This window comes from Vicugna pacos, chromosome 7 (genome assembly GCF_048564905.1).
Source record: "Vicugna pacos chromosome 7, VicPac4, whole genome shotgun sequence".
Lineage (NCBI taxonomy): Eukaryota > Metazoa > Chordata > Mammalia > Artiodactyla > Camelidae > Vicugna > Vicugna pacos.
Window position 1 is genome coordinate 55649515 of NC_132993.1, and position 22110 is coordinate 55671624.

General features: G+C 36.6%; 1 protein-coding gene across 1 annotated transcript in view; it reads left to right on the forward strand.

Moving 5' to 3' along the window:
* The window catches only part of THSD7A (thrombospondin type 1 domain containing 7A), a 353632-nt gene that overhangs the window by 213071 nt on the left and 118451 nt on the right, over positions 1 to 22110 (forward strand). The window contains exons 5-6 of the mRNA XM_031679614.2: positions 1051 to 1206; positions 2563 to 2775. Coding sequence (XP_031535474.1) covers positions 1051 to 1206; positions 2563 to 2775 — 369 coding nt within the window. The remainder of the gene's footprint in view (positions 1 to 1050; positions 1207 to 2562; positions 2776 to 22110) is intronic.

Below are 22110 nucleotides of genomic sequence, written 5' to 3' on the forward strand. Positions count from 1 at the left end.
TTCTATATGCGATCCCATGCAGTTGGAATTTGATAGTCCTTTGCATAAAGAGAATGAGAATTAGCTAAGAACTCTATTTTTTCAGGGTTTTTTTGTACTAAACGCATGGGCATTCCAAAGTATCAGAAGGTAACAGGAGCTAGATTTTATTAAAGGAAATGTGTGTCCAAGACATTTACTTCTTCAAATTTTTACAGCAGTAGTAAATCCTGCTCTTTTCTGATGTCCATATAGCTTCAAGTATCTTTCTCACTTAGTCATTTTTAACCAGAACTACGGACACATCTTGGCATTAACTGTCAAATGTATGTGCTGTACAAAATAGCCAAACTGCAATTACTGAGACGGAAAAGAAGAGAAGCAAGCGCTAGCAGTATGTAGCCACAGTTCATTAGTCAACTCATGAGCAGACATGGACAATTTAAATTAGTCTCCTTAGCAGTCCTGAGATTTGAGTCACACAGGCAGATAATGTATTCTTTAAAGTTCTGGGAAGTGTCTGGTGAGTCATACACTTGGAGGTAGAGAGAGATTTGATGGCCTGAGCTCTTCCTTCATCCTGTCCACCAGTTACCTCCAGAAGGAAATGAAGACTGCTCTGCCAGAAGCCACTCACATAGAAATTTGTTTCCATATACATTAAAGCTGTAGTTCCCCGCCTAGTTTGCTCCATCCTCTAAAGTAGATTCTGCTTTCTTAGACTCTACTTATAAAATTTTAGAAATGAAGTTAACCTAAGGATTATTATACTGACCAGGAAAGTTAGACTTAGCAATTAATAATTGCATGGCTCCTTAGTGGCAAAGCTGGTGATCAAACAATCTGCAAGACTTACAGCCCAGTTTCCAGTGACAACACTGTACTGCTTGCTTTTTCTCCACTCCTCCCCCTTTTATTCTCAGGATGGAGCCGAGAGGCATTGGAATAATGTTTTCGTAGCACTTCTTTAAGCATTTTCCTTCTCCATACACATAGAAAAATCATAAAATCACTGTTGATCATAACAGTCTGTTTCATTCTTAAAGGATCTCTGTATTTTTCCCCAAACAGCCTCAAAACCAGTGGATATGAAGTCATGCACCGGTCCTAGCCCTAATACTACACAGCTGTGCCACATCCCCTGTCCTATTGAATGTGAAGTTTCACCTTGGTCTGCTTGGGGACCTTGTACTTATGAAAACTGTAATGACCAACAGGGCAAAAAAGGTATGTAAATATTAACCCAGCATGCTTAAAAATCCTGTCAGTTGAGTCAAACCATGAATTATTAGCAAATGCTGCTCCGTGTTCCAGTGATCATTCATTTATGATATTTTCCAGAATGGCTAAAGAGAACTGATCACAAAAGATGTATAAACCTCCTCTGGTGATGGTACCAGAAAATTAAAACTGAAGAATGTAGGCAAGATGCTTGTTAATGTAGACAACAGATGGAGAACGTCTGAGGCAGTTGGTGCAGTGGTTCAGATGAGCTGTGGTGTCAGACTGACCTGGACTGGAAAATCTATTCTGTCTGCTGTTGTTTAGATAAGTTAATTAACTTATTTACATCTTTGTCCCTGTATCTGTAAAAAGGGTGTTAATACTGTCACCCAAGTTTTTTTTTTAAAGATTCAATGAGATAAACATAAAGCACATATTTCATTGCCTGACCCATAGCTAATGCCTAGTAAACAGAACCACTTCTTACTTTGGTGGTAAATAAACGAAAAACCCAACTCTATTGCTTTTATGATGCAAATAATATATCTAAAAGGAGCATAAATGCATTTGTTTACTACATGGTAGGTGTGGTAGGGTAATTTTCAGATGATATAAGTAATTGAAAACATTTTTCTATTTTATTTCAAAGGACGGTTTTCCAGTAATTCTAATATGTTCACATAGCAATAGACAGACATTAATTTTGTTATACATTGTCGGGAAGGGCAACACCTCTGTGCTGTTAAAGCACAGAACAAGACTTTAAATGCTCCTCGTTAGAGCCCAGATGGTTTAGATCCCTAATTCAAATTTCCAGGGAGTCTGAAATTCACCAAGGCTCAAAGAGACAATTTCCTGGGACCATCTAACTTCTTAGAGGCTTCTTTTCAAATTTAATTGCATGATCCTGTTGAAGAATTCAAAATAACAGCACTTTTGTCTGGTCATGAATATTTCTGAATAGCTTGAGATTTCATTGTGTCTCTGAGCATTGAGTAACTGTAGACCTTCCAAATCAAAAGCCCTCCCCACGACCCATCACTCTCTTTCTCTGTCTCTCTCTTTTTCTGTTTCTCTCTTTCTCTCTCTCCAGCTCTTTCTTGCTTTATTTTTACTATAGTAAGCTAACTCTAAAAGTCCCTGTTTGGCTATTCTGTTTATTCATTCTTTTTTTTTTTCATTTAATACATTATTAATGAGCTCACGTTGAGCTAGAGTTTCAGGATGCACTGGTGATTCAAGCAGATGTGACTTCTACCTTCTACCCTCATCCAGCTTTCACTTGGGGTTTTACTCAGCCTTGTGAAATATTCAGCCTATGATAGTCACAATAAATATTTTCCTTCCCCAATAATTCAGGATTCAAACTGAGGAAGCGACGCATTACCAATGAGCCCACTGGAGGCTCTGGGGGCACCGGGAACTGCCCTCACTTACTGGAAGCCATTCCCTGTGAAGAGCCCTCCTGCTATGACTGGAAAGCAGTGAGGCTCGGAGACTGTGAACCAGATAACGGAAAGGAGTGCGGTCCAGGCACTCAAGTTCAAGAGGTCGTGTGCATCAACAGTGACGGTAAGGAAGATGTCTCTATCCTGCAGTTATGAATGTTTCAGCCCGGAGATGTGCTGTTCCTTATGTTAAAATCTCATGTCTTCTCTCATCGTAGCTGGTTCTGTGTACAAACACAGAAATAGCTGCTGCTTCCTTCTTTCTCCCCTTCCTTCCTTCCTTTTGTTCCCTCCCTTCTTCCCTCCCTTCTTTCTCTCTTCTTATGGTGACTGTGGAGAGGGTCTTTGAACAACCACAGGGTATTTTTTACTTTGAAAACAGGTAACATAGAATAAGAAATTATCGTCAAGGCAATAATGTATTAAATTGCCAGATTTTAAAATAACAAGGAAAGGTAACATTTTTCTAAGTGTATTTTTTTAATCTGCCACAGAAAATGATATGTAAATAAAGAAGGGTTGTAAGGGTTGGTTGACTTGACTCCAGAAGCCTTTATCTCCCACCCTGATACTGTGTCTTAGGAATAGAATTTAATTCCCAGACTCCAAGCCATGAGGCCTGTTGCATCCTAGAGTTCTTGAATCAACCTGAGCTCTAGGGGCCTCCCCTCTAGGAATGTCATAGAGCCACCGGGAGGGGGATTTTCCACAAGATTCTTTGCCTGAACGATAGGAATAACCTTGGACTTTTACAACTGATTTTTGTTCAGTAAAATATCCCACCTTGATGTTAGCCTTGACGTAAGATTCCTACATTGTTTCCACGAACGCTGCTGCTGTTTAAGGGAGATCCCCCTTATTCTTTAGCAATCCCTGAGTCACACTTAGGAAACACAGAACTCGCCCAGAAGTTGTGTAAAACCTCTGGCAAAGATCATCTCTAAGGTTCCTTCCAGCTCTGGAGTCCTTTGACTCTGCCCGTCAGAACAGCACGAGCACCACGCCCCAGGGTCCCATGGATGACAGTCGATGCTGTTTACAGCATATGCAGAGACATTCTGGTGCCCCCTCGGGGGGGCCCTGGAACATCTGGTAGCCGTCATAATTCCTTCCATCCTACTCTTCCAGCAAGCAGAATTGTTTCCTCCTATGACTCAGTCACTGTTCAGTAGAGAAAGATACTCTCTGGAGTAAGAGACTGACAGACAGTGCTAGTACTGAGAAATGAGCCTTTCGATTTTGAAATGTCCCGTTTCATCTTTGTCCAGGGTCCAGGGTAGCCGTGGCAGATAGCATCACGTAAAATCTGAACCAGCACTTGAGGTTGGAAGGTGAAGAAGGGGGTTGTTGCTCCAGATGTTTTATGATGAATGTTATGTATCCTGCTTTTTTCTCTGTAGATAAAATTAGCTATGATACATTCAGTTCTACTCTAAAGGGAAAGGAAAGGAGATTGACAACTAGGAAAAAGAAAGCAAATGAAATGCATTCTGTTGTGCTTATGTACTCACTTCAAATCCTAATTTGTATCGAATGGCACTCTATATTACCCTTTGAGTTGCTGTAAAAATAGTGAAGGTCATATTTATTTTAGCATCATTAGTAACTCCCATAATGATACTGCTTCTTGATTCTTCTTCCTCAATTTAAATATTTTTTCTTATCCTCCTATAGATCTAGGGAGGAACTGGGATCCCAGGTATTATAGTAAGTATATTTGAGTGGGCTAGGATGAAAAAAAAAACCTCAAAGATGAAAAGTTAATTGTGCATGGAATTTCTGCTTAAATATTGTAAAATGAAAAATCAGGTTTCACTTACTGTAGTGGTCTTCCTGGATGTTTGTGCAAATTGAGTATGTTTGTAAAATGCTGGAGGAGATGGCTATTTTTTAAAAAAAATCAGTGGTTAATTTTAATTTTGTCTGGTACAAAAATATTTTGTTGGACAAATAGTCACCTCCTACATTGTCTTATTAACACCAAAGAGGAGCAGAAGAAGGAGCTGGTTATGTCTTGTTATATCGGAAAGTAATGAATGTTATAACTTAAAAGTCAGATTGATAACTCACAATATATGTAAGCTGGTTTCACTTTGTCCTCCTCACAAACAGAAGTGTATCGTTGATACTCAGTTTGTCATTATTGCTCTTTATCAGGACATCTCCATTGTTACATTTTACTTCCTGACATATATTGGTTGTAGTACAGCTCAGTGTTTCAACTTAGCCCAACTATAAGGGTGTATGAAATCAGGAAAAAAATTTATTACTGTAAATCCTCGAGGCTGTTCTGTCTACGTGTAACTGAAACATAACTGTGCTGGGTAGAATCGGTGCAAAAGCTAGAGACCTATGAACACTACTGCAGTGTTACCATGTGGTCACCTGGTGAGTGTTTAGCAGCTGCACCAAATGTCGCTTTGTAATTAAATCGAGCCCAGGGAATTAAAGTTGATTAGTTGTACAGACTCTACCTCTAGGCCTGGCTGTGGCCGTAGATTTTGTTTTATAATTAAGTTAAAGCTCAACTAGGGAAATGAAGAATTAGAACCTTTGAGTCTAGCAAACAATAAAAGGACTTTTTTCTCCCGCTTTTCTCACAAATTTCACAACTTTGTTAATGACCTCAAAGCATTTAAAATCTCTGTTGTCCTCCTGATGTGTCCTTTGTCCACGCTCCCAGAGATCATTAGGACTTGTTGCTGATGTTACTGTTCATTTTTCCAGTTGCCTTCTAAGGACCAGGGCTGGGGAAGGGTTTTAAGAGGACCCAGGAGTTTTATGTAGATCCTCTGACAGACCGAGGGGTGTAACAAAAATGAGAGATGAACGAGAACTCAGAAGACAATTAGACTCTCCAGAAAGAGAGAAACATTTTATGTGTAACAGAAAAAATGTTTTAAAGATCATCAGGAAAGCACTCTCAGATGTCTGAGCACAAGTAGAGGAACTGCTCTGAAAGTCTGGCGGTGATGTGGTGGTGGGGGAGCATGTGGAATCCTAGAGGATGTTGAACCTATGAGAAAACCCAAAATCTGCCTTCTTTCAGTTTTTGCAGTTTTGTGTGTGTTTTATTTAGAAGTATTTGGTAAGGTAAGAGTGTTTTGTTTCCCATATTGGTTGGTTAGAGACAGAAGGCGGCAAGGCTATTAGACTAAAAGTCAAAAAATAATCTGCTGTCTTACTGATTACTTGAGGATACTATGAACCAAATATTGTTTCCATATTTCTCTCCCCTCTGTTAAAAAAAGGTAAGTGATACCACCCGCATTTCATTTCCACGTGTTCTATTTCAGATATCAGAGGATTGACACCTTTCTGTGTAACAAAACCACACTTTGTTATTTCATTTTTTGTGTTACATTGTGAAGCAGTAAACCTCAGCAGTTTCAAAATACCTGTCACTCCAGTGCTACCTTTCTTACGTTTCTCCACATTAGTAAAAGTTAACATATGACCAATAACATTGACATGCATCAGTCACGTTCATACTGGACAGATTTTTATGAAACCAAAAAATATTTCTGTAGAAGTAAATCAATACCACAATTCCTTATTACGCAACTCATAGTACAGTAGAAAGAGGAGTGTCGGGCCAGGGCCCTTCAAGTGTGTTAAGACGTTCTTGAAGCTCAACTCCTTCCTCTTCCATTGGGTAAAGCATGTTGAAAGTCAAATAAATGGGAGTGCCATGATTATTTTGAATAACCTTAAATTACTTTATTTATTTTTTTAATTTTTTAAAAATGTATTTATTAAAAGTGACTTACTCAAAATATCATTAACAACAAATGTTTTACATACACCTAAAACCTGATTGTACACACCACTGTGTCATGCCACAGTGTTTACAGACTATCAGATTATTAAGAACATCTGCCAATGAATTTTTCATGTATAAATAGGAGGACTGTGTCAGTAACGTTAGATATTTATAAGTCGTACGTAGATGGATATAAGATATGTGGACATATGTATGTATTCATGATATGCAAATACTTGTTCAGTTTACCCTGTGAGATGCTGGACCTGCTTTCACAGAGCGTGCTAGACCCCGCGGTGTCAGGCGTGTGCAGTATAAAGTCAGGTTCCTCTCTTATCTGCAAATCGATTGAATTACAATCTATGGGGGCAAGTCCCAGGAAGCTGCGTTTCTTATGAAGCTTTCTGGATAATCCTGATGCACAGTCAAGTTTGTGAACCACTGAATTAAAATGAGAAAGGATTGTTTTGGAGGAACCTAAGACCTGACACTGTTACCCAAAGACTCCGAGCACCAAAGCAAACTGGCTGGACTAGGCTGATGCTGAAGAAGACCTTATGATTAAGACCATGTTGAGATTAGTACTGGAGTAAGCCTTTAAAGTAAGTTTTTCTGCCTCTTTTTGGAACCTTTTCTGCATATCATCAGAAGAGCCAACCCCGAAGGCCGTGGTTTTAGAAGTAAAGGAGCTGGGATTTTATACTCTCACATCAGTGAACCACTGGCCCACAGCTGCTGGCTGGAAGGTGGTTCCCAGAAACTTCCAGCTTTCTATGTTGGCCAGACCACCCTAGTGCCTGGGGTCATTCAGCTGAAGGTCACAAACAAGATAGTAGCAACAGAATCTGACAGACAGGTGCAAAGATCCAGTAATAGGGATCCCAAGGGATCCCAGCTGCACAACAACACTGTCCAGTAGGAGATCCAAATACAGTGGGAAGGAGAACAAATGTTGCATATATGAAAACAAACCTAAAACCTGATCATAGTGTCTTCTATGCTACAGAGGAATTCCCATGAGGATACAGTTGCCAGTTTCAGGAAATGCTTTGATGGGACATTTTGGTTAGCAAATCTGCAGTGCCCTCTGCGTTGCCTGGAAATAAGAAAAGAGCTGAATTCTGCAAAGTAAAATAAGAGAATTTTTAAGTTACCTCTGGTAGCATGGAGAGAGAAGTAAGGAGTTTGGGAATGATAAAAGAAGACGTCAGAAAGGTCTCGGAGAAGAAGTGAGAGTGAGGAAGAAAGGGGGAAAGTTCGACGAGGGTCACAGATAATTAGAAATACCCTTTGGTATGTAATCGGTGATTTGGTCTTCAGGTTTGGTCGGGAGAGTACCATTTTCTTGAGGTCATTAATAGCACTCTTCTTTGTCCTCAAAAGTGTCCTGGTTTGACTAACAAGTAGTATGATCACCCGAGAAATGACTGATAAATTGTGAGGGCTCAAAAGTCTGGAAACACCCAAGCAGCAGACATTGAGATTATTTACTACTTGAAAATGTTAGAATATCTTTTCAAGAACTTAAAATTGAAAAACGCAGTCATAAATATTTTTGCTTTTTTCCATCAAGGGAATGCCTTTTGTGCCATGTTTTTTTCATAATTATTTATCAGTGATGGACAAAAACATCATAACACACAAAGAGGAGTGATGAAAACCTAAGTTAAAATTTGTGTAAGTTTAGAAGGGAAACTCACCTAAATAGGATTTGTTTCTAAAATTTTGGCAAGAATTCGAGTTCAGATCAATTGAAATATCTATAAAGCTAGTTGAGAACACAATTTCAGAAGCATGATCACTTTTTGGAACTGGAATCTACTTCTTAACATAAATTACACAGCCATTACATGGAAAAGCTGATCTTTTAAATGCAAGAATACATCCTACAACTGAATTGTTTTTCCATAATTTAAGCAATAAATCAACAGGGGAGTTTCCTTCCTGTAGAATGCCATGTCACTTAATGTGTTTGGAATTTAATTAGGTTGGATATTATACTTAAAATTAAGATCTCTTACTTTATAATTAGGGTCATCTAACGCTGTTGGTAGGAGTTCGTTTCCTATAATTGGGTTGAGATTCTCTATTCAATTTGTTGTAAAGATGAAAGTCATTATAGCCTTTAAGAAAATTTAAGACAATAGGTTATTCTTCATTGTTGGTTTGTAGTAATCACAGTGTTATTTTGGCCTTAAAAAATCTGGCATCAAATCCCCTTATCTGTCTGTCCTTTGTGTTTTGTGTGTGTGTGTGTGAATTATAATATATTTTGATATATTGTTAATAAAAATTATTTGGGAGGCTGGATATAGCTCAGTGGTAGAGTGCATACATGAGGTCCTGGGTTCAATCCCCAGTACCTCCATTTAAAAAAATTTTTAAGTTTTTTTTTGAAAATTAATTTTCTACTTGTAAGGAAGTCATCAAGATTGAGCCAGTGTTTTTTTTGTTTTGTTTTTTTCCCATAGCGATGTCTTAGCAAAGAGTAGGGTTTTATGAAGAATTTTCTTCTTTAAAGTAGGGTAGGTGTAGCAGAAACCTCAGATGAAAGTTAAGTGAACAGTAGTTTGCTTACCACTTGAAGAGATGATATAAATTTCCCTCTAAGTGTCAGCTACCACTTCAAATGGCAGATGCAAGAGAAAACAGCCTTTGACTTTGCGTAGGTGGTCAAGTGCTCAACACCATCCAGGGCAACCAGCTTTCTCATAGCTGGGTCAGTAAAGGCCAGCATGATGGAAGGCATATCTTTCAGTCAGATTAGGCAGTTTATTAAACCTAACAGATGAATCTCACTCCCTACATTTTCCTTCCTTGTTTGCTTCTATGGCTTTGCTTATCTCTTATCTCCTCTGCCAGATTTTTTCTTCTCTTGATTTCGATTCTGTATTCCTCTGATTTCCTTCCTACCTCTCAGGCTGTATGTCATTTAACTACTGCTGGGGAACAAGATTCACTGGCTGAAAACGAAACCAATTGAGATTTCCCATGATTCTGGGGAGCTTCTGTTCAGGTTTTACCTGGGCTCCCTCCTGGAGGCTTGGCTATGCCTGGAGGAAGATCCAAGGTGGCCTCCTGACATATTTGCAGTTGGTGCTCACCGCCTGCCAAGGGGCCTTGGTCCTTCTTTATGGAGGCTCTCACCTGCTGTTGAGCAAACCAGCTAAACCAGCTTCCTTCCGTGGTGCTTCTAGGGCACTGCTTTAACAAAGGACCGAAACAGAAGCTGACAGACCTCTTGAACTTGCACAATGTGACTTCTGCCACATTCTTTTTTCTTTTTTTTTTTGAAGCTACCACAATTTATTTATTTTTTTAATTAAAGTATAGTCAGTTTAGAATGGTGTACAGCATGTTTCAGTCATATATATATTCAGTTTCATATTCATTATAGGTTACTACAAGATCTGAATATAGTTCCCTATGCTATCCAGAAGAAACTTATTTATTGCCATGTTCTTTTCATTAGAGGAAGTCACAATGACAACTCAGATTTAATGGGTAGAGAAATATGCTCTGCCTCTTGATGAGGGACAGTTCAAAGAATTATGTCAAAGGAATTAATTTACTTCAGTCTACCCTCTGGCCACAATTGTTGTCACTCCTCCCACATGCAAAGTACATCCCATTTTCACCGAAAACCACCAAAATTCCCATGCAATTATGTCATCAGGCTTAAAGTTCACTATCTCATGATCTGCGTCTAGTTCAAATATAGGTGAGGCATCTCAGCTACAACTACTGGGATGTGACTACTCTTTTTTTTTTTTTCCCCCATATATTTGCTTTGAGCTCTTATTTTCAGAGAAGCTGTTTTTTCCTTTGAGGCAACTTGTCAGAAATTCTCTCCTGTGCATTTCAAAGTGCTAATCCTTTAATTACAGATTTTTTTGAGGGGGAAAAGAAAATAAATCATACAATATGAAAATATATAACCACCTTATAGGCAAATGAATATGACAGTCTCATTTGATCAAATTAAAATTATACAACTTGACACCTTAAACAGTAATTTATTTTGTATCTACCACATAATACCACACACACAGCAACAACAAAAATTTATTTCAGATGATAGGATTAAAATGTTTATTAAAAATTTTTAAATGTTTAAGTGCTTTTGTCCCTAACTTATATATTGTCATTTCTTTGTTTTCGAAAAAAGTGGTTTATTGTAGTGCTTGAATTTTCTTCATATTAATTAAATCCCATATTCAGAAGCCTTTCCTGTGAGTTTTGAAAGGGCTTTTGATTATTGGGGTTTTTTTCCTTGAAAATAATCCAGTCCTGCAGAATCTTTCAGTTTAGGTGAATATCTGAAGAATTATTTAAGGTGTCAAGACATGGGAAATATTACCCTCATATTGAAAGATCTTTTAATTTATAGCTACAATAAAAACTTGAATCATTTAGGTAATTCTCAAAAAAAAAAAAAAAGGAACTCTTCTGTCCTTCACTTAAGGTACCCATTCTTTTAAGACCTTATTCTATACTAGTATTATGCTTTTCACAAAGTGATTTCAGAAAAGTGATTTTCTTTAAGATAATGACTTCCTATAATTATTGTTTCATATTACTTGTCACAAAGAACCTGATTTCAGTTTGAAATTGGAATTTTGGATTTCTAGGATGTGGCTACTCTTGAATCAGAGGACTATGAACTAAAAAGACAAGACCCCTTCTACTAATTCTCTCCACACATGCAACATACAATAATGTATGGGGACCAGAAAAGCAGAACAGACTCTCCCACTCAAAAATGAGAAAAATAGGAAGTGTTCAGCAGTCTTTGGTCTGCATCCGTCCTGAAGCTCTGCCTCTCCCCCCTATTCCAGGAGCAGGGGAAATTCCTTGATCTAAGACTGTTTTTGTTCTCTGAGAGTGGTTCCCTGGTCCATTTTTCTTCTTGGCTCTTTGTTCTTCACCCTGGGCTCTTGGATTTTCTTTAAGACGTCTTGCCTTTTCCATGAGAAATGGCTCATATTTGTAACTGAGGAACTTTTCTCATTCTGCCTTCTGCTCATGTAAATCAGGGAACTCAGAGGCCTTTTATTCATTTTGAGATGTCTCAATTTCTCTAAGACCAAGCTGACAGTATTTTTTTTTTTAATCAATATAGCACTCTTAAAATGTTTTGGGTTTCTTACGAATCTCATTGGAGGTCACTCCACGACCTCAAAGCCATATCCGTAATTTGCGTGATTTTGTGTTTTAAACAAGCCTTTTTACTTGGGCCAGGTTCGAGGACTGCTGTGCAAAATGCCTTTAAGATTCTCAGAAGCCCTTTTGTCTAGTTGAGAGAATCTTCTACATACCTCTTAAGTCTTCCTGAAGTCTTATCAAAGGATTTGTAGCTACAGCCTTGAATCACTTTTTACCTTAGACCATTTATTACTCTGAAAATCTTTCGCCACATAACTAGGGAAGAGAAACAATTTTATCTTCCATTTCAGGACACCACGGCATCCTCTTAATTCCTATTGCACACTGAATTCTTCCTTCTTTAGTTTCCTTCTCTTCCTATAATGTATCATTCTCAGGAGGAAGACATTAAATCAACTCTTCTAACATTTGTTCCTGGAAGTATCTTGTCTAAACTCACTGGTTCATTAGATACATCTTCTGTCATGCAAGTTCTGCCAACTTTTCCATCAGTGCATAACATGAGACTCTCTCCATCCTCCACTAACAATCTTCTCACCTACTTTTAGGCCTTTACCTACCCCAGGTCTCAAAGCCTCAAAGGTCTCATTTTAGGTTTTTGTGAGAGAAGCACCCCGTTTCTAGGTACCAAGTTCTATACCAGATATGTATGCTGTATAACAAAGCACCCTGAACTTAATCTTTTTTTTTTTTAATTTCTCAATTCTGTTGGTTGGCTAGGCAATCCTCTGTTGGTTCCTCCTGGGATCGCTGTGCAGCTACATTCAGCTGGAGGGTTGGCATAGATGCTGTCCAAGTTGGTCTCACTGATATCAGTGAAGGTATTTGGTTTTTCCTCTGTGTGTCTTCTCCTAGCCCAGTAGACTAGACTGGCTTATTTTCAAGGTGATCACAGGGCAGTGTTCCAAAAGGGCAAAACAGATGAAAGATCTCATAATGCCTGAGTTCTAGAACAATCATAAGGTTACTTCTACTATATTATTTGGGTCAAAGCCAGTCATAGGACCAGCTAGATGCAAGGAACAGTGGAGTTTGTTATACCTTTGTATATTAGTTACTGTGGGGTGAGGATCATGTCTTATTTATTTTTATATACCTGTTTCCTAGCACTGTGCTCCACAAAACAGATTGTCAGTAAATCTCTGATTCATCACTAATTTCTTGCTTTCTTTTTATTCCTAAACATCACATCTTTTCAGGAAATGGCTCTCAATTTCTCCTTAAGTAAACTTTTGTAATTGCTCTCACTGCAAATTCAGACTTTGCCTACCAGATGTCAGATAAAGCATAACACCAAATTGCACACTCTATTACCGTTTCAATATGCCTTCAAATTCCATTACTTCCAAACCCCACTACGCCAGAGCAAAACAGCCACTGCATTTGCATGAAGGGAAAAACTAAACAGAATGTTCATAAAAACCTGTCATCTGAAGGATTCTTCTCACAGCATTTTATCCTTAGTCTGTTATTTGCTGAGATTCAGTTTTCTGGAACCTAGTCATTGAAGCACTGAGCATGGATCCCAATGCTAACTTTACTACTTTCTTTGGCAAGTTAACTTAAATCTTGTGGACTAAATTTCCTCATCTGTGAAATAAGGACAGTATAGTTACCTACTTATAATACTGTTGTGGAGTATAAGTGAGTTGATATATATTAAGGGCTAAGAATTGTGCCTGACACATAATAAATACTGTTTAAGTATTTGTTGTTACTGTCATTCATCTGAGATGAGTTCAGTAGTGTCCTATGTCTGCAAGTCTGTTTCTGTTTTGTAGATGAGTTCATTAGTGTCTTCTTTTTTCTTTGCTTTGCATTTTTTTTTTTTGATTCTACGTATGAGTGATATCATGTGGTATTTTTCTTTCTCTTTCTGGCTTACTTCACTTACAGTGAGAGTCTCCAGGTCCATCCATGTTGCTGCCAATGGCATTATTTTATTCTATTTATCACCGAGTAGTATTCCATTGTATAAACATACCACAAGTTCTTTAGCTGGTTAACTGCTGACGGACATTTAGATTGCTTCCATGTCTTGGCTACTGTATATAGTGCTGCTATGAACATTGGGGTGCATGTATATTTTCAGGTTAGAGTTTCCTTTGGATATATGCCCAGGAGTGGGATTGCTGAATCATATGGTAAGTCTATTTTCAGTTTTTTTTGAGGAATCTCCATACTGTTTTCCATAATGGCTGCACCAAACTACATTCTCACCAGCAGAGCAGGAGGGTTCCCTTTTCTCCACACCCTCTCTAGCGTTAATCATTTGTGGACTTTTTAATGATGGCCATTCTGACTGGTATAAGGTGATACCTCATTGTAGTTTTGTTTTGCATTTCTCTGATGATTAGTGATACTGAGCACTTTTTCCTGTGCCTATTGGCCATTTGTATGTCTTCATTGGAGAATTGCTCGTTTAGGTCTTCTGCTCATTTTTGGATTGGGTGGATTCATTTTTTTCTTATTAAGTTGTATGAGTTGTTTAAATATTCCTGCAATTAGGCCTTTGTCAGTGGCATCATTTGCAAATATTTTCTCCCATTGCGTTAGTTCTTTTTGTTTTGCTTATGGTTTCCTTTGCTGTGCAAAAGCTTGTAAGTTTAATTAGGTCCCATTTGTTTATTTTTGCTTTTATTTCTATTGCCTGGGTAGACTGCCCTAGGAGAACATTGCTAAGATTTATGTCAGAGAATGTTTTACCTATGTTTTCTTCTAAGAGGTTTATAGTGTCTTGTCTTATATTTAAGTCTTTAAGCCATTTTGAGTTTCTTTCTGTGTTTTTTATTTGTTCTAAAAATTCCCTGATGATGTAGCTATACAGATGTCTCATAATTATTGGGGAAATCCATACTCAAACTTTACATCTATATAAAAGTGTAAAAGATTGATTGATATATTATAATATTGGTGAAAGCTGTAATTTTTAAATACCATATTTTGTGTTCCAGGAATACTTGAAAAAAAATTACAGCATAATTTTATTAATTCTGTTACTTAGAAGTAGCAGATTATTTAAGCTTTGTACTCCTAGAATTGATCTATGACATTAACAATGATTAAAATGTTGTTTGTTATTATGTTTTTAATTTTAAAAATAGATTTTCTTACATTTTCAGTTTGATGTGAAGAATATTATATATTTTATGGTACTTTGATACATTCATTTATAATGCAGTTTCATAGCAGGATGGGTTTAAATTAAATAACTTTACGCTGTTTAGATGGACTGTACTCAGGCATGGTCTACTGATTACATTGGGGAGAAAACAACAAACCAGAATTGCATCTGAGTCATAAAAGAATCCCTTACCTTTTTTCACAGAGTCATATCTTCTCCTTCTAATTAGATAAAAGCATTTCAAAATGGATTTACTGAAAGCTTAAAGTGTAGCTTGGTCAATAGAAAGGTTAATATTAAATGTGAAAAACATGATGATGTGTATGAAAAATGCACTTTTCATTCCCAGAAAATGGAAGTGTTTATCTCCTGTTAAAATTAAGAAAGGCAAGGCTAGGTCCCTGCTGTTTCTTTTTAAATAATCATTTAGCTAAATTTAAGGGGAAATTTTCTTTTGAACTTTCCTTTGACAAGATTGTATTTCATGTGGCGGTGGGGGTATACATTGACCATACATTCTGATTAAACATATCTTGATTTCTTAATGTCTTTACTCTTTCTCAAAGAAGAATGGGAGTACTTCTTTTGAAGTAAAGTGGTGCCCATTATTTTAATGTGACTGCCTACGTACATAAGGGAAGGCAAATAAGAGTTCTGGGGCCATTCAGGGCACCGTTGCGCAGACTGTATGGAGCCATGTTTCTGCCTGGCTACGCATATAAAACATATAAAGATGGAAGACATTTTTATAACCAAATCACCCCTCTAGTCATCTAAAATAATTCATCTATCTTGTGATGTTTCCATATCCATAAAAAGATTATTATTCTGAAACAAATTAATTTCAACTTAAGGTTTACTGAAACACTCGAAAGTGTTACTTTAAATGAGTGGGGTTCATGCTTTTTGAACAGTTGAAGCCTTAAACCTGCTCCAGCTGAAGCAGTTGAGAAGACTGTGAGCCATACTCTGTTAGGAGTGAGTCACATAGCACCAGAGTCGGAGTCCTGTGCCATTCTGGGATGATGTGCAGCAAGACTGCCGTTCATCTAGAATAGAGGGTACAAGGAGCCCACTGGAGTTCTTCTTAGTCCTTTGTTAGGGCTTGATTCTAAACACCACCCCAGAACCAGGAGCTAATTCGTCTAAGAAAAAAATGCAGATGGTTACCAAACATGTGAGAACACTGCAACAACAAAATACAAACTGGCGAGACAACATCTCCTCTATGTTTATAGTACAGTCAATAAAAGGAGCACCCAGTGCTGTGAAATAGAAACTCTTACACAAAAGAGGAGTAACTGCAAATTATTATGATCTTTAGAATGTAAACACTATTATTATAAACCTCAAATGTGCTCATCTGTTACCACCTATTATTATAAACCTCAAATGTGCTCATCTGTTACCACCTCTAGTAATCTATTCTAAGGAATAATACTAAAAATAGGGATTGTTACAGAAAAAAATTGTCTACAGCATATACTAAAAGGAATAAGAATGTCATAGCCAATAAAGACAACCTAGAAGGACTGCAAGAAAGAGTACAGAATAATGAGAATGCCTTTGTGTAGGTGGAGCTGTTAGTTCCAATAATTACCATGAGGGAGGACTGTACTTTACGTTCTGGTCTGTTGGTCTCCCTGTCTCTCATTCCCGCCTTTTCTGTTCTCGCAGCGGGACTCGGCTACTTTTCCATAGTCTGACCATTTTACTGTTTAGTTAATTGGTTCTTCCTTCTCTTTTCTAAACTTTAAAATATACATGGATTAGTCATTTTTCTGTTTTAAATTTGCTTTTTTTGGGTAATTTTTTGACTGGTCTTATGCAAATCTTAAATGAATTCAGGAAAAACTGACAGCTTTATTGTGTATAATCTCTCCATCTAGACGCTTGGTGTCTTCCTCCAGTACTTGGCAAGTTTTCCTTTGTTTTTCTTAGTATAGACTTGAGAATTGTCTTACGTGGAAGAAAGATACCCTCAGGGAAAGAGATGGGGCGAGATGATTGTTGCCATTACTCTCACTTTATAGTGTCTGTCTCTCGTTTAGTAATCATTTTCTAAAAGCAAAAGTCAACGTATTAATGTAAAGACTTAAGCCATATTTTTAGAGGGATCAGAAAGCTAGATTTTTACTTACGACTCTGTTTCTAAGTAGTTTTTGTATAATGCATTAAACTTTGTGAACCTTCCATTCACCGAAGTGCAAAATCAACACAGAACTGAAATAATGTGGTGTATAACTAAGGTCTTAAGACAGTGTCTTTTATATTAAAATTTGTGTTACTATTAATAAAGCCCCATTCCTCTGTAACCTTTCTTTGTAGTTTGGACAAAGAGAGTTGATCTGAGTTTGTCGACCATAATAATCCTTTTATTTCTTTGGCATTCACATTCTACAGAAATACATGAAATGCCTCAAAGCACCTAGCTCAGATTATCCTGAAAGGGACAGTGAATGTTTAACAAAAGAAAAATATTATATTTACCTGTTGATAGCTTTGATGAAATGTGTACTGTGCACTGATACTTTAGTTTTCCAAATACTTTCATGTTATAGTAGAAACCAAACATGACTACAGTAAATATTTTTCCATAAGGAGAGTGAAAACAGTGAGCTGATAGAAACGTTTGAAGAACTCTGATATTATAGTTTCCATAGCCTTGATGTACTCTGGTTCCTATACTCAATGTTTTAGCATTAAACTGACCATTGTTTTGCCTTTTATTTACAATAGCTTATTATAATGATGCAAGATGCCCTGATAAGAATAATTATTTTTTAACTGTCAATAACAGGTTTTATCTCAGATTCTCTCTTCTAGTAGCAACCAGAAATAAAAGAAACAATTAAAAAAAAAAGTCCAAGGATAAATGAGAAAAATACTTTAAAACAGTGTGTGTTAACTCTCATCTATAAACATGAGAGTGTGAAAGAAAACGGGTATAAATCAATATGATGAAATATTTACCCAAAGAACATTTTAAATAGTATTGATTTCTGCTAGTTCTGTTTAGTCAAAGTGACCTACTTTAGTTGGGCGTTTGCCTAGTGGCCTGTGGGGAAACATGCACTTCTAAAAGAAAATAGGGAAAGCAGGCTTTGACTCTTAGGCTTCTGACTAGGAGTTCTGTCCTGCCAGTAACAGGGTATTATGAATGCCCTCACTCTGGCAAGTAGTGCCACCTCCTTACCATTCTCCTACGATTGAGTTTTTCCCTTGACGGTATCAATAAAGTCTCTACTATGAAAGATTTTATGGGGCCCTAATTCTCCTTTCCCTAATTTTGGTCACACGTTGCCTCAATTTAGGACCTAAAAAGTTTAGAAACTCTAAATTTTTAGGACTAATGTCAGAAATCTAGTTCAACCTTGTATCAGAAAAGGTTATGAAATCTTTTTAGAACATAACGATGAAGTGTGGTATGTTTCGATAGGAAGGTGTATTTTGAGTTTCTCTGTACAGTTGCCTTTTCACTGAATTGTTTGACTAAATAGTGCCTATAGTGAAGACATTATCGCCAAAGGCATGTGGAGATGGTTGTGGTAACATTTACACATTAAATTATGCACTATCTCCTTTATGAAAACTGTAGGGAGAAATTTACTTGACTTTTAAATCAAGAACAATTTTACCTTTTCTTAAAATTGGCCTATTCGAGGATGAATTCTGTAATGAGTCCTAAAAAGCTAAAAAGCTTATTTTGACTGGTAAAAAGCTTAGAACTAAGACTATGAGAAACCTGTAACCAGTGTATGGGATTTCATATGCACCACCGTATGTGTGAACTTCATTTCTCCATTGCCTCTGCTTCTTAAAATAAATTTATTAGTCAACTTTTTAATTACTATTAGCTAACTCTTAGGTAACTACATTAAGACTTCTGGGGAAACAAGATGATATAGGAATTAATTACTGTATTAAATTCCCATTTCCAGACATCTGCCTTACGGATTTTTGAAGTACACCAATGAGGAGGTAGTGACTGCCTGTGCCTCTGGTATGGCAGTCCTCTTTTCCTCTCCCGCCCCAGTCAGTCACTTGAAGGAAAAAGGCTTAGAGTGGAAGCATTGTGCTATGAAAACTCCTTTTAAACACGTGGCTCTGTCTGAGCATCAGCTTGTGACCTTAGTGTGTCTGGAGAGTTCTGTCTAGGAGATAACACTTGCCAATTAGCAAATAATTTTTTTAAATTACTAATTATATATAAAGTTCTTTGAAAATGCAAGGCCATGTAAATATTCTTGGCAGGTTTAATTCTTTAAAGGTCTAAGAGAACGGAAGGTGACCAAGATGATATTTTGTAATTGGAAAGTAGTACTACTGATGGGACAACTCAGGCTGAGCACTCGTTTTTGTATCTGTGTGTGTGTGTGTGCGCGCACGTGCGTGTGTGCACATGCACATGGACGTGTTCTGATGTACGAAATGTCTGAGTGTGTAATATGTTTATTATCACTGTGTTTCTTAAGTGATCACCACTGATGATGGAGATGTTTTGAAAATTATCCAATGAAAGCACGGAAATTTTAAATGGTTACATTCTGGAGAACAATATTTGTGGACTTTTCTTATAAATGGCACAGTCAGCACTCTCATTTCCTACAAGACCCTTCAGTGTATTTGTAGACTGATGGTCTGCGTATTGATCCCTCTTGTTTCCATGACTAAAATTGATCCCCCCCTCCACTGAGACCTTTGCCTGTCATCAAACTTACTTCTTCTCTTATGCCAAAATGACATTGATTGGATTATTCCACAGAAGAAGGCTTCCGTTGTTGAGCACAATCAATATGCTTGTGTTCACTGATTTTGTAGACCTTGCACTGACTCCCTTCATAAGTGAAAGCTGGAATGGTCCAGGTTCTAGTCAGATTATACCAAAACTTGAAGTTATTTTAGTAACTAACCTCTTTTATCACCCTAAAATAATATTCAGTAAGTCTCTTCCTAAAAATATTATCTACTCATATGTAAATACATCCAATCAACAAAAATTTTTAAGCACTCATTACTTGCAAGATACATGGTTCTTATTCTAAAGGACCTATATCCCGATAGCATATATAGAATATATGTATAAAATATAATTGATAATAAAAATAGCACATAATTAGTTTTAAATGGGTCTACTGTTAATAATGATAGGAGTAATATCTGCCACTTATTTTAACAACTATTATGCACCAAACTCTTTATACTGTGTTCAGCTATTACATCTATCATATCTAATTTTTATTAGAGCCCTTCAAAAACAGTATTAAATCTATTTTGCAGAAAGAGAAGTAGTAACCTACTCAAGATTGTACCTCTAAAAAATAGTTTAAAATTCAGTTCCATTTGACAATGTCTGCAATCTGTCAAAGCGTCATATTGGATCCTCATAGATGTTACAGGTTTTCAGAAATTAGGGAGTGCCGCCAGCTGTAGTAATCAGGAAAATTTGACAGAGATGGTTCAGATTGATTCAGCATTTCATGATATGAAGGACTTTTAAAAGTTGAGAAAAGTAAGAAAGGATTCAAGTTAGAGAGGAAAGGGACAAGTTGGTGAGTAAAGACACAAAGAGGAGGAGTACATGTATCCTGGAGAATTGAAGATGCTGATATGTACAGAGTATGAGTTTCATCTGAAAGTAGTTTGGAGATAAAGCTGAAGTGAGAGTCGATAACAAGACTATAGAAGGGTGTGCATGCCATCTGATGGCTTGGGATTTATTATTGAAAGTAGCACATTTACTTGAAGGTTTGGTGGGGGAAGTTTAATGCTATCAAATACTATATTAAGATTATATATTAACCTGACAGAACTGTAAGATAGAAGGAATGTCTGAGCATCTGGAAGAGAGAAGAATTAGGAGACACTTAAACTAGTCCAAAGATATTGAGCTACATTTCACAAGATTCATGAAACAGAACTAAGAGCTAGTGACATTTTTAAAGACAAATAATATCTTTACAATTGAATAAATATTAGTAGAAAGTTGACTCAAAAACAATGTTACCACAAAAAGATTAATCTAAATTTACAGGAGCAGATGATTTTGAGAAGAAGAGTTATTGAGATGAATTAGGTTTTATATGAGATATTAGGAACATAAGCAAATTGAAAGCAACCAACAAATGATGACTATCAGATAGAACACCAAAAGAGATGTCAGTAAATGAAGAAGTATGGCTTGTGAAATGCATTAAGATAATGTAAAGCCACAAGTCTAGATCAGACCTCTAAATAAAGTATAGTTGAAGTCAAATATAATTCTAGTCTACATTACTACCATATGCAAAGTATGCACTAGAAAATTTTAAAGATGGTAATTTTATTTTTATTCTGTAGAGAAGTGAAGTGAGACAGTTTAAGTAGTTTATTAAAGTCATTGCTTTTAACACTTCCACTACTAGTCATGAAAGTACAATAATTAGAACTAGCTTTACTTCTTGAGAACAATTTAAAAGGCTGGAAAACTGTATTTGTAGAAATATTTGAAGACACTGAAGAGCTAAAAAGGCAGTGAAGGGTTGCACTGATATGAGAGTAGAATGGCAAAAATACAGGTTTGATATTTGGGTAGTTACAGTTCTGTTGATATGTGCAATTCCGGAAGAGGAGGCTGTGTAGTTAAGATTCAGGGCCCTAGTTAACACATCAATCTTTAGAGTAAGATCTCAAAGAGCTATACCCTAGAATAAATCAAAGGAATAAATTTAGAAATAGACAAATGCACAAAGGTTCTGAAGGCCAGCTTCAAGTCGCTTTAATCATGAAAATTGGATTAAGTTATTCAGGATTGCAGTAGACAAGTGCATACGTATTATGTGCGGTTTTAAAAGACCACTGTCAATAAGTGATAAAACAACTACATAAAACCCAGTAGAGATAACAGAAGTTTGAAAAGTACAATTAAGAAATTTGAACTAAAAGAACATTATATCTAATAATCACAGAGTAATATTCTTAGTAAATATGAAACCTTTAAATATTATGGGACATAAAGCGAGTACCAATAAACTTAAAAGATTTCAAATCTTCCAGAATGTGTTTTCTAATCATAGTACTATTAAACTTGACATTGATATAAAAAAATACAAATTCTCCATATGTGTGGAAATTAAGAATTAATTTTCCAAGCACTGCATAGATTAAAGAAAAAATCAAAAGTAAACTGTATTTTGTACTGATTTATAATGTAAGTACTATGTATCAAAACTTATTAGATACAACTAAAGCCATATGTTAAGAGAAATATATAGTCTTAATGGCATATATGTTAGAAATAGATACTGAAAAAAAGCAAAGAGTTAAGTATCCCTCCCATACACTTAAAAAAAAAAACAGAATACAAATATAAACACAAATAAAAGAAAATAACAAAAAATATATATGGAGTAGAAAAGAAAGCATGC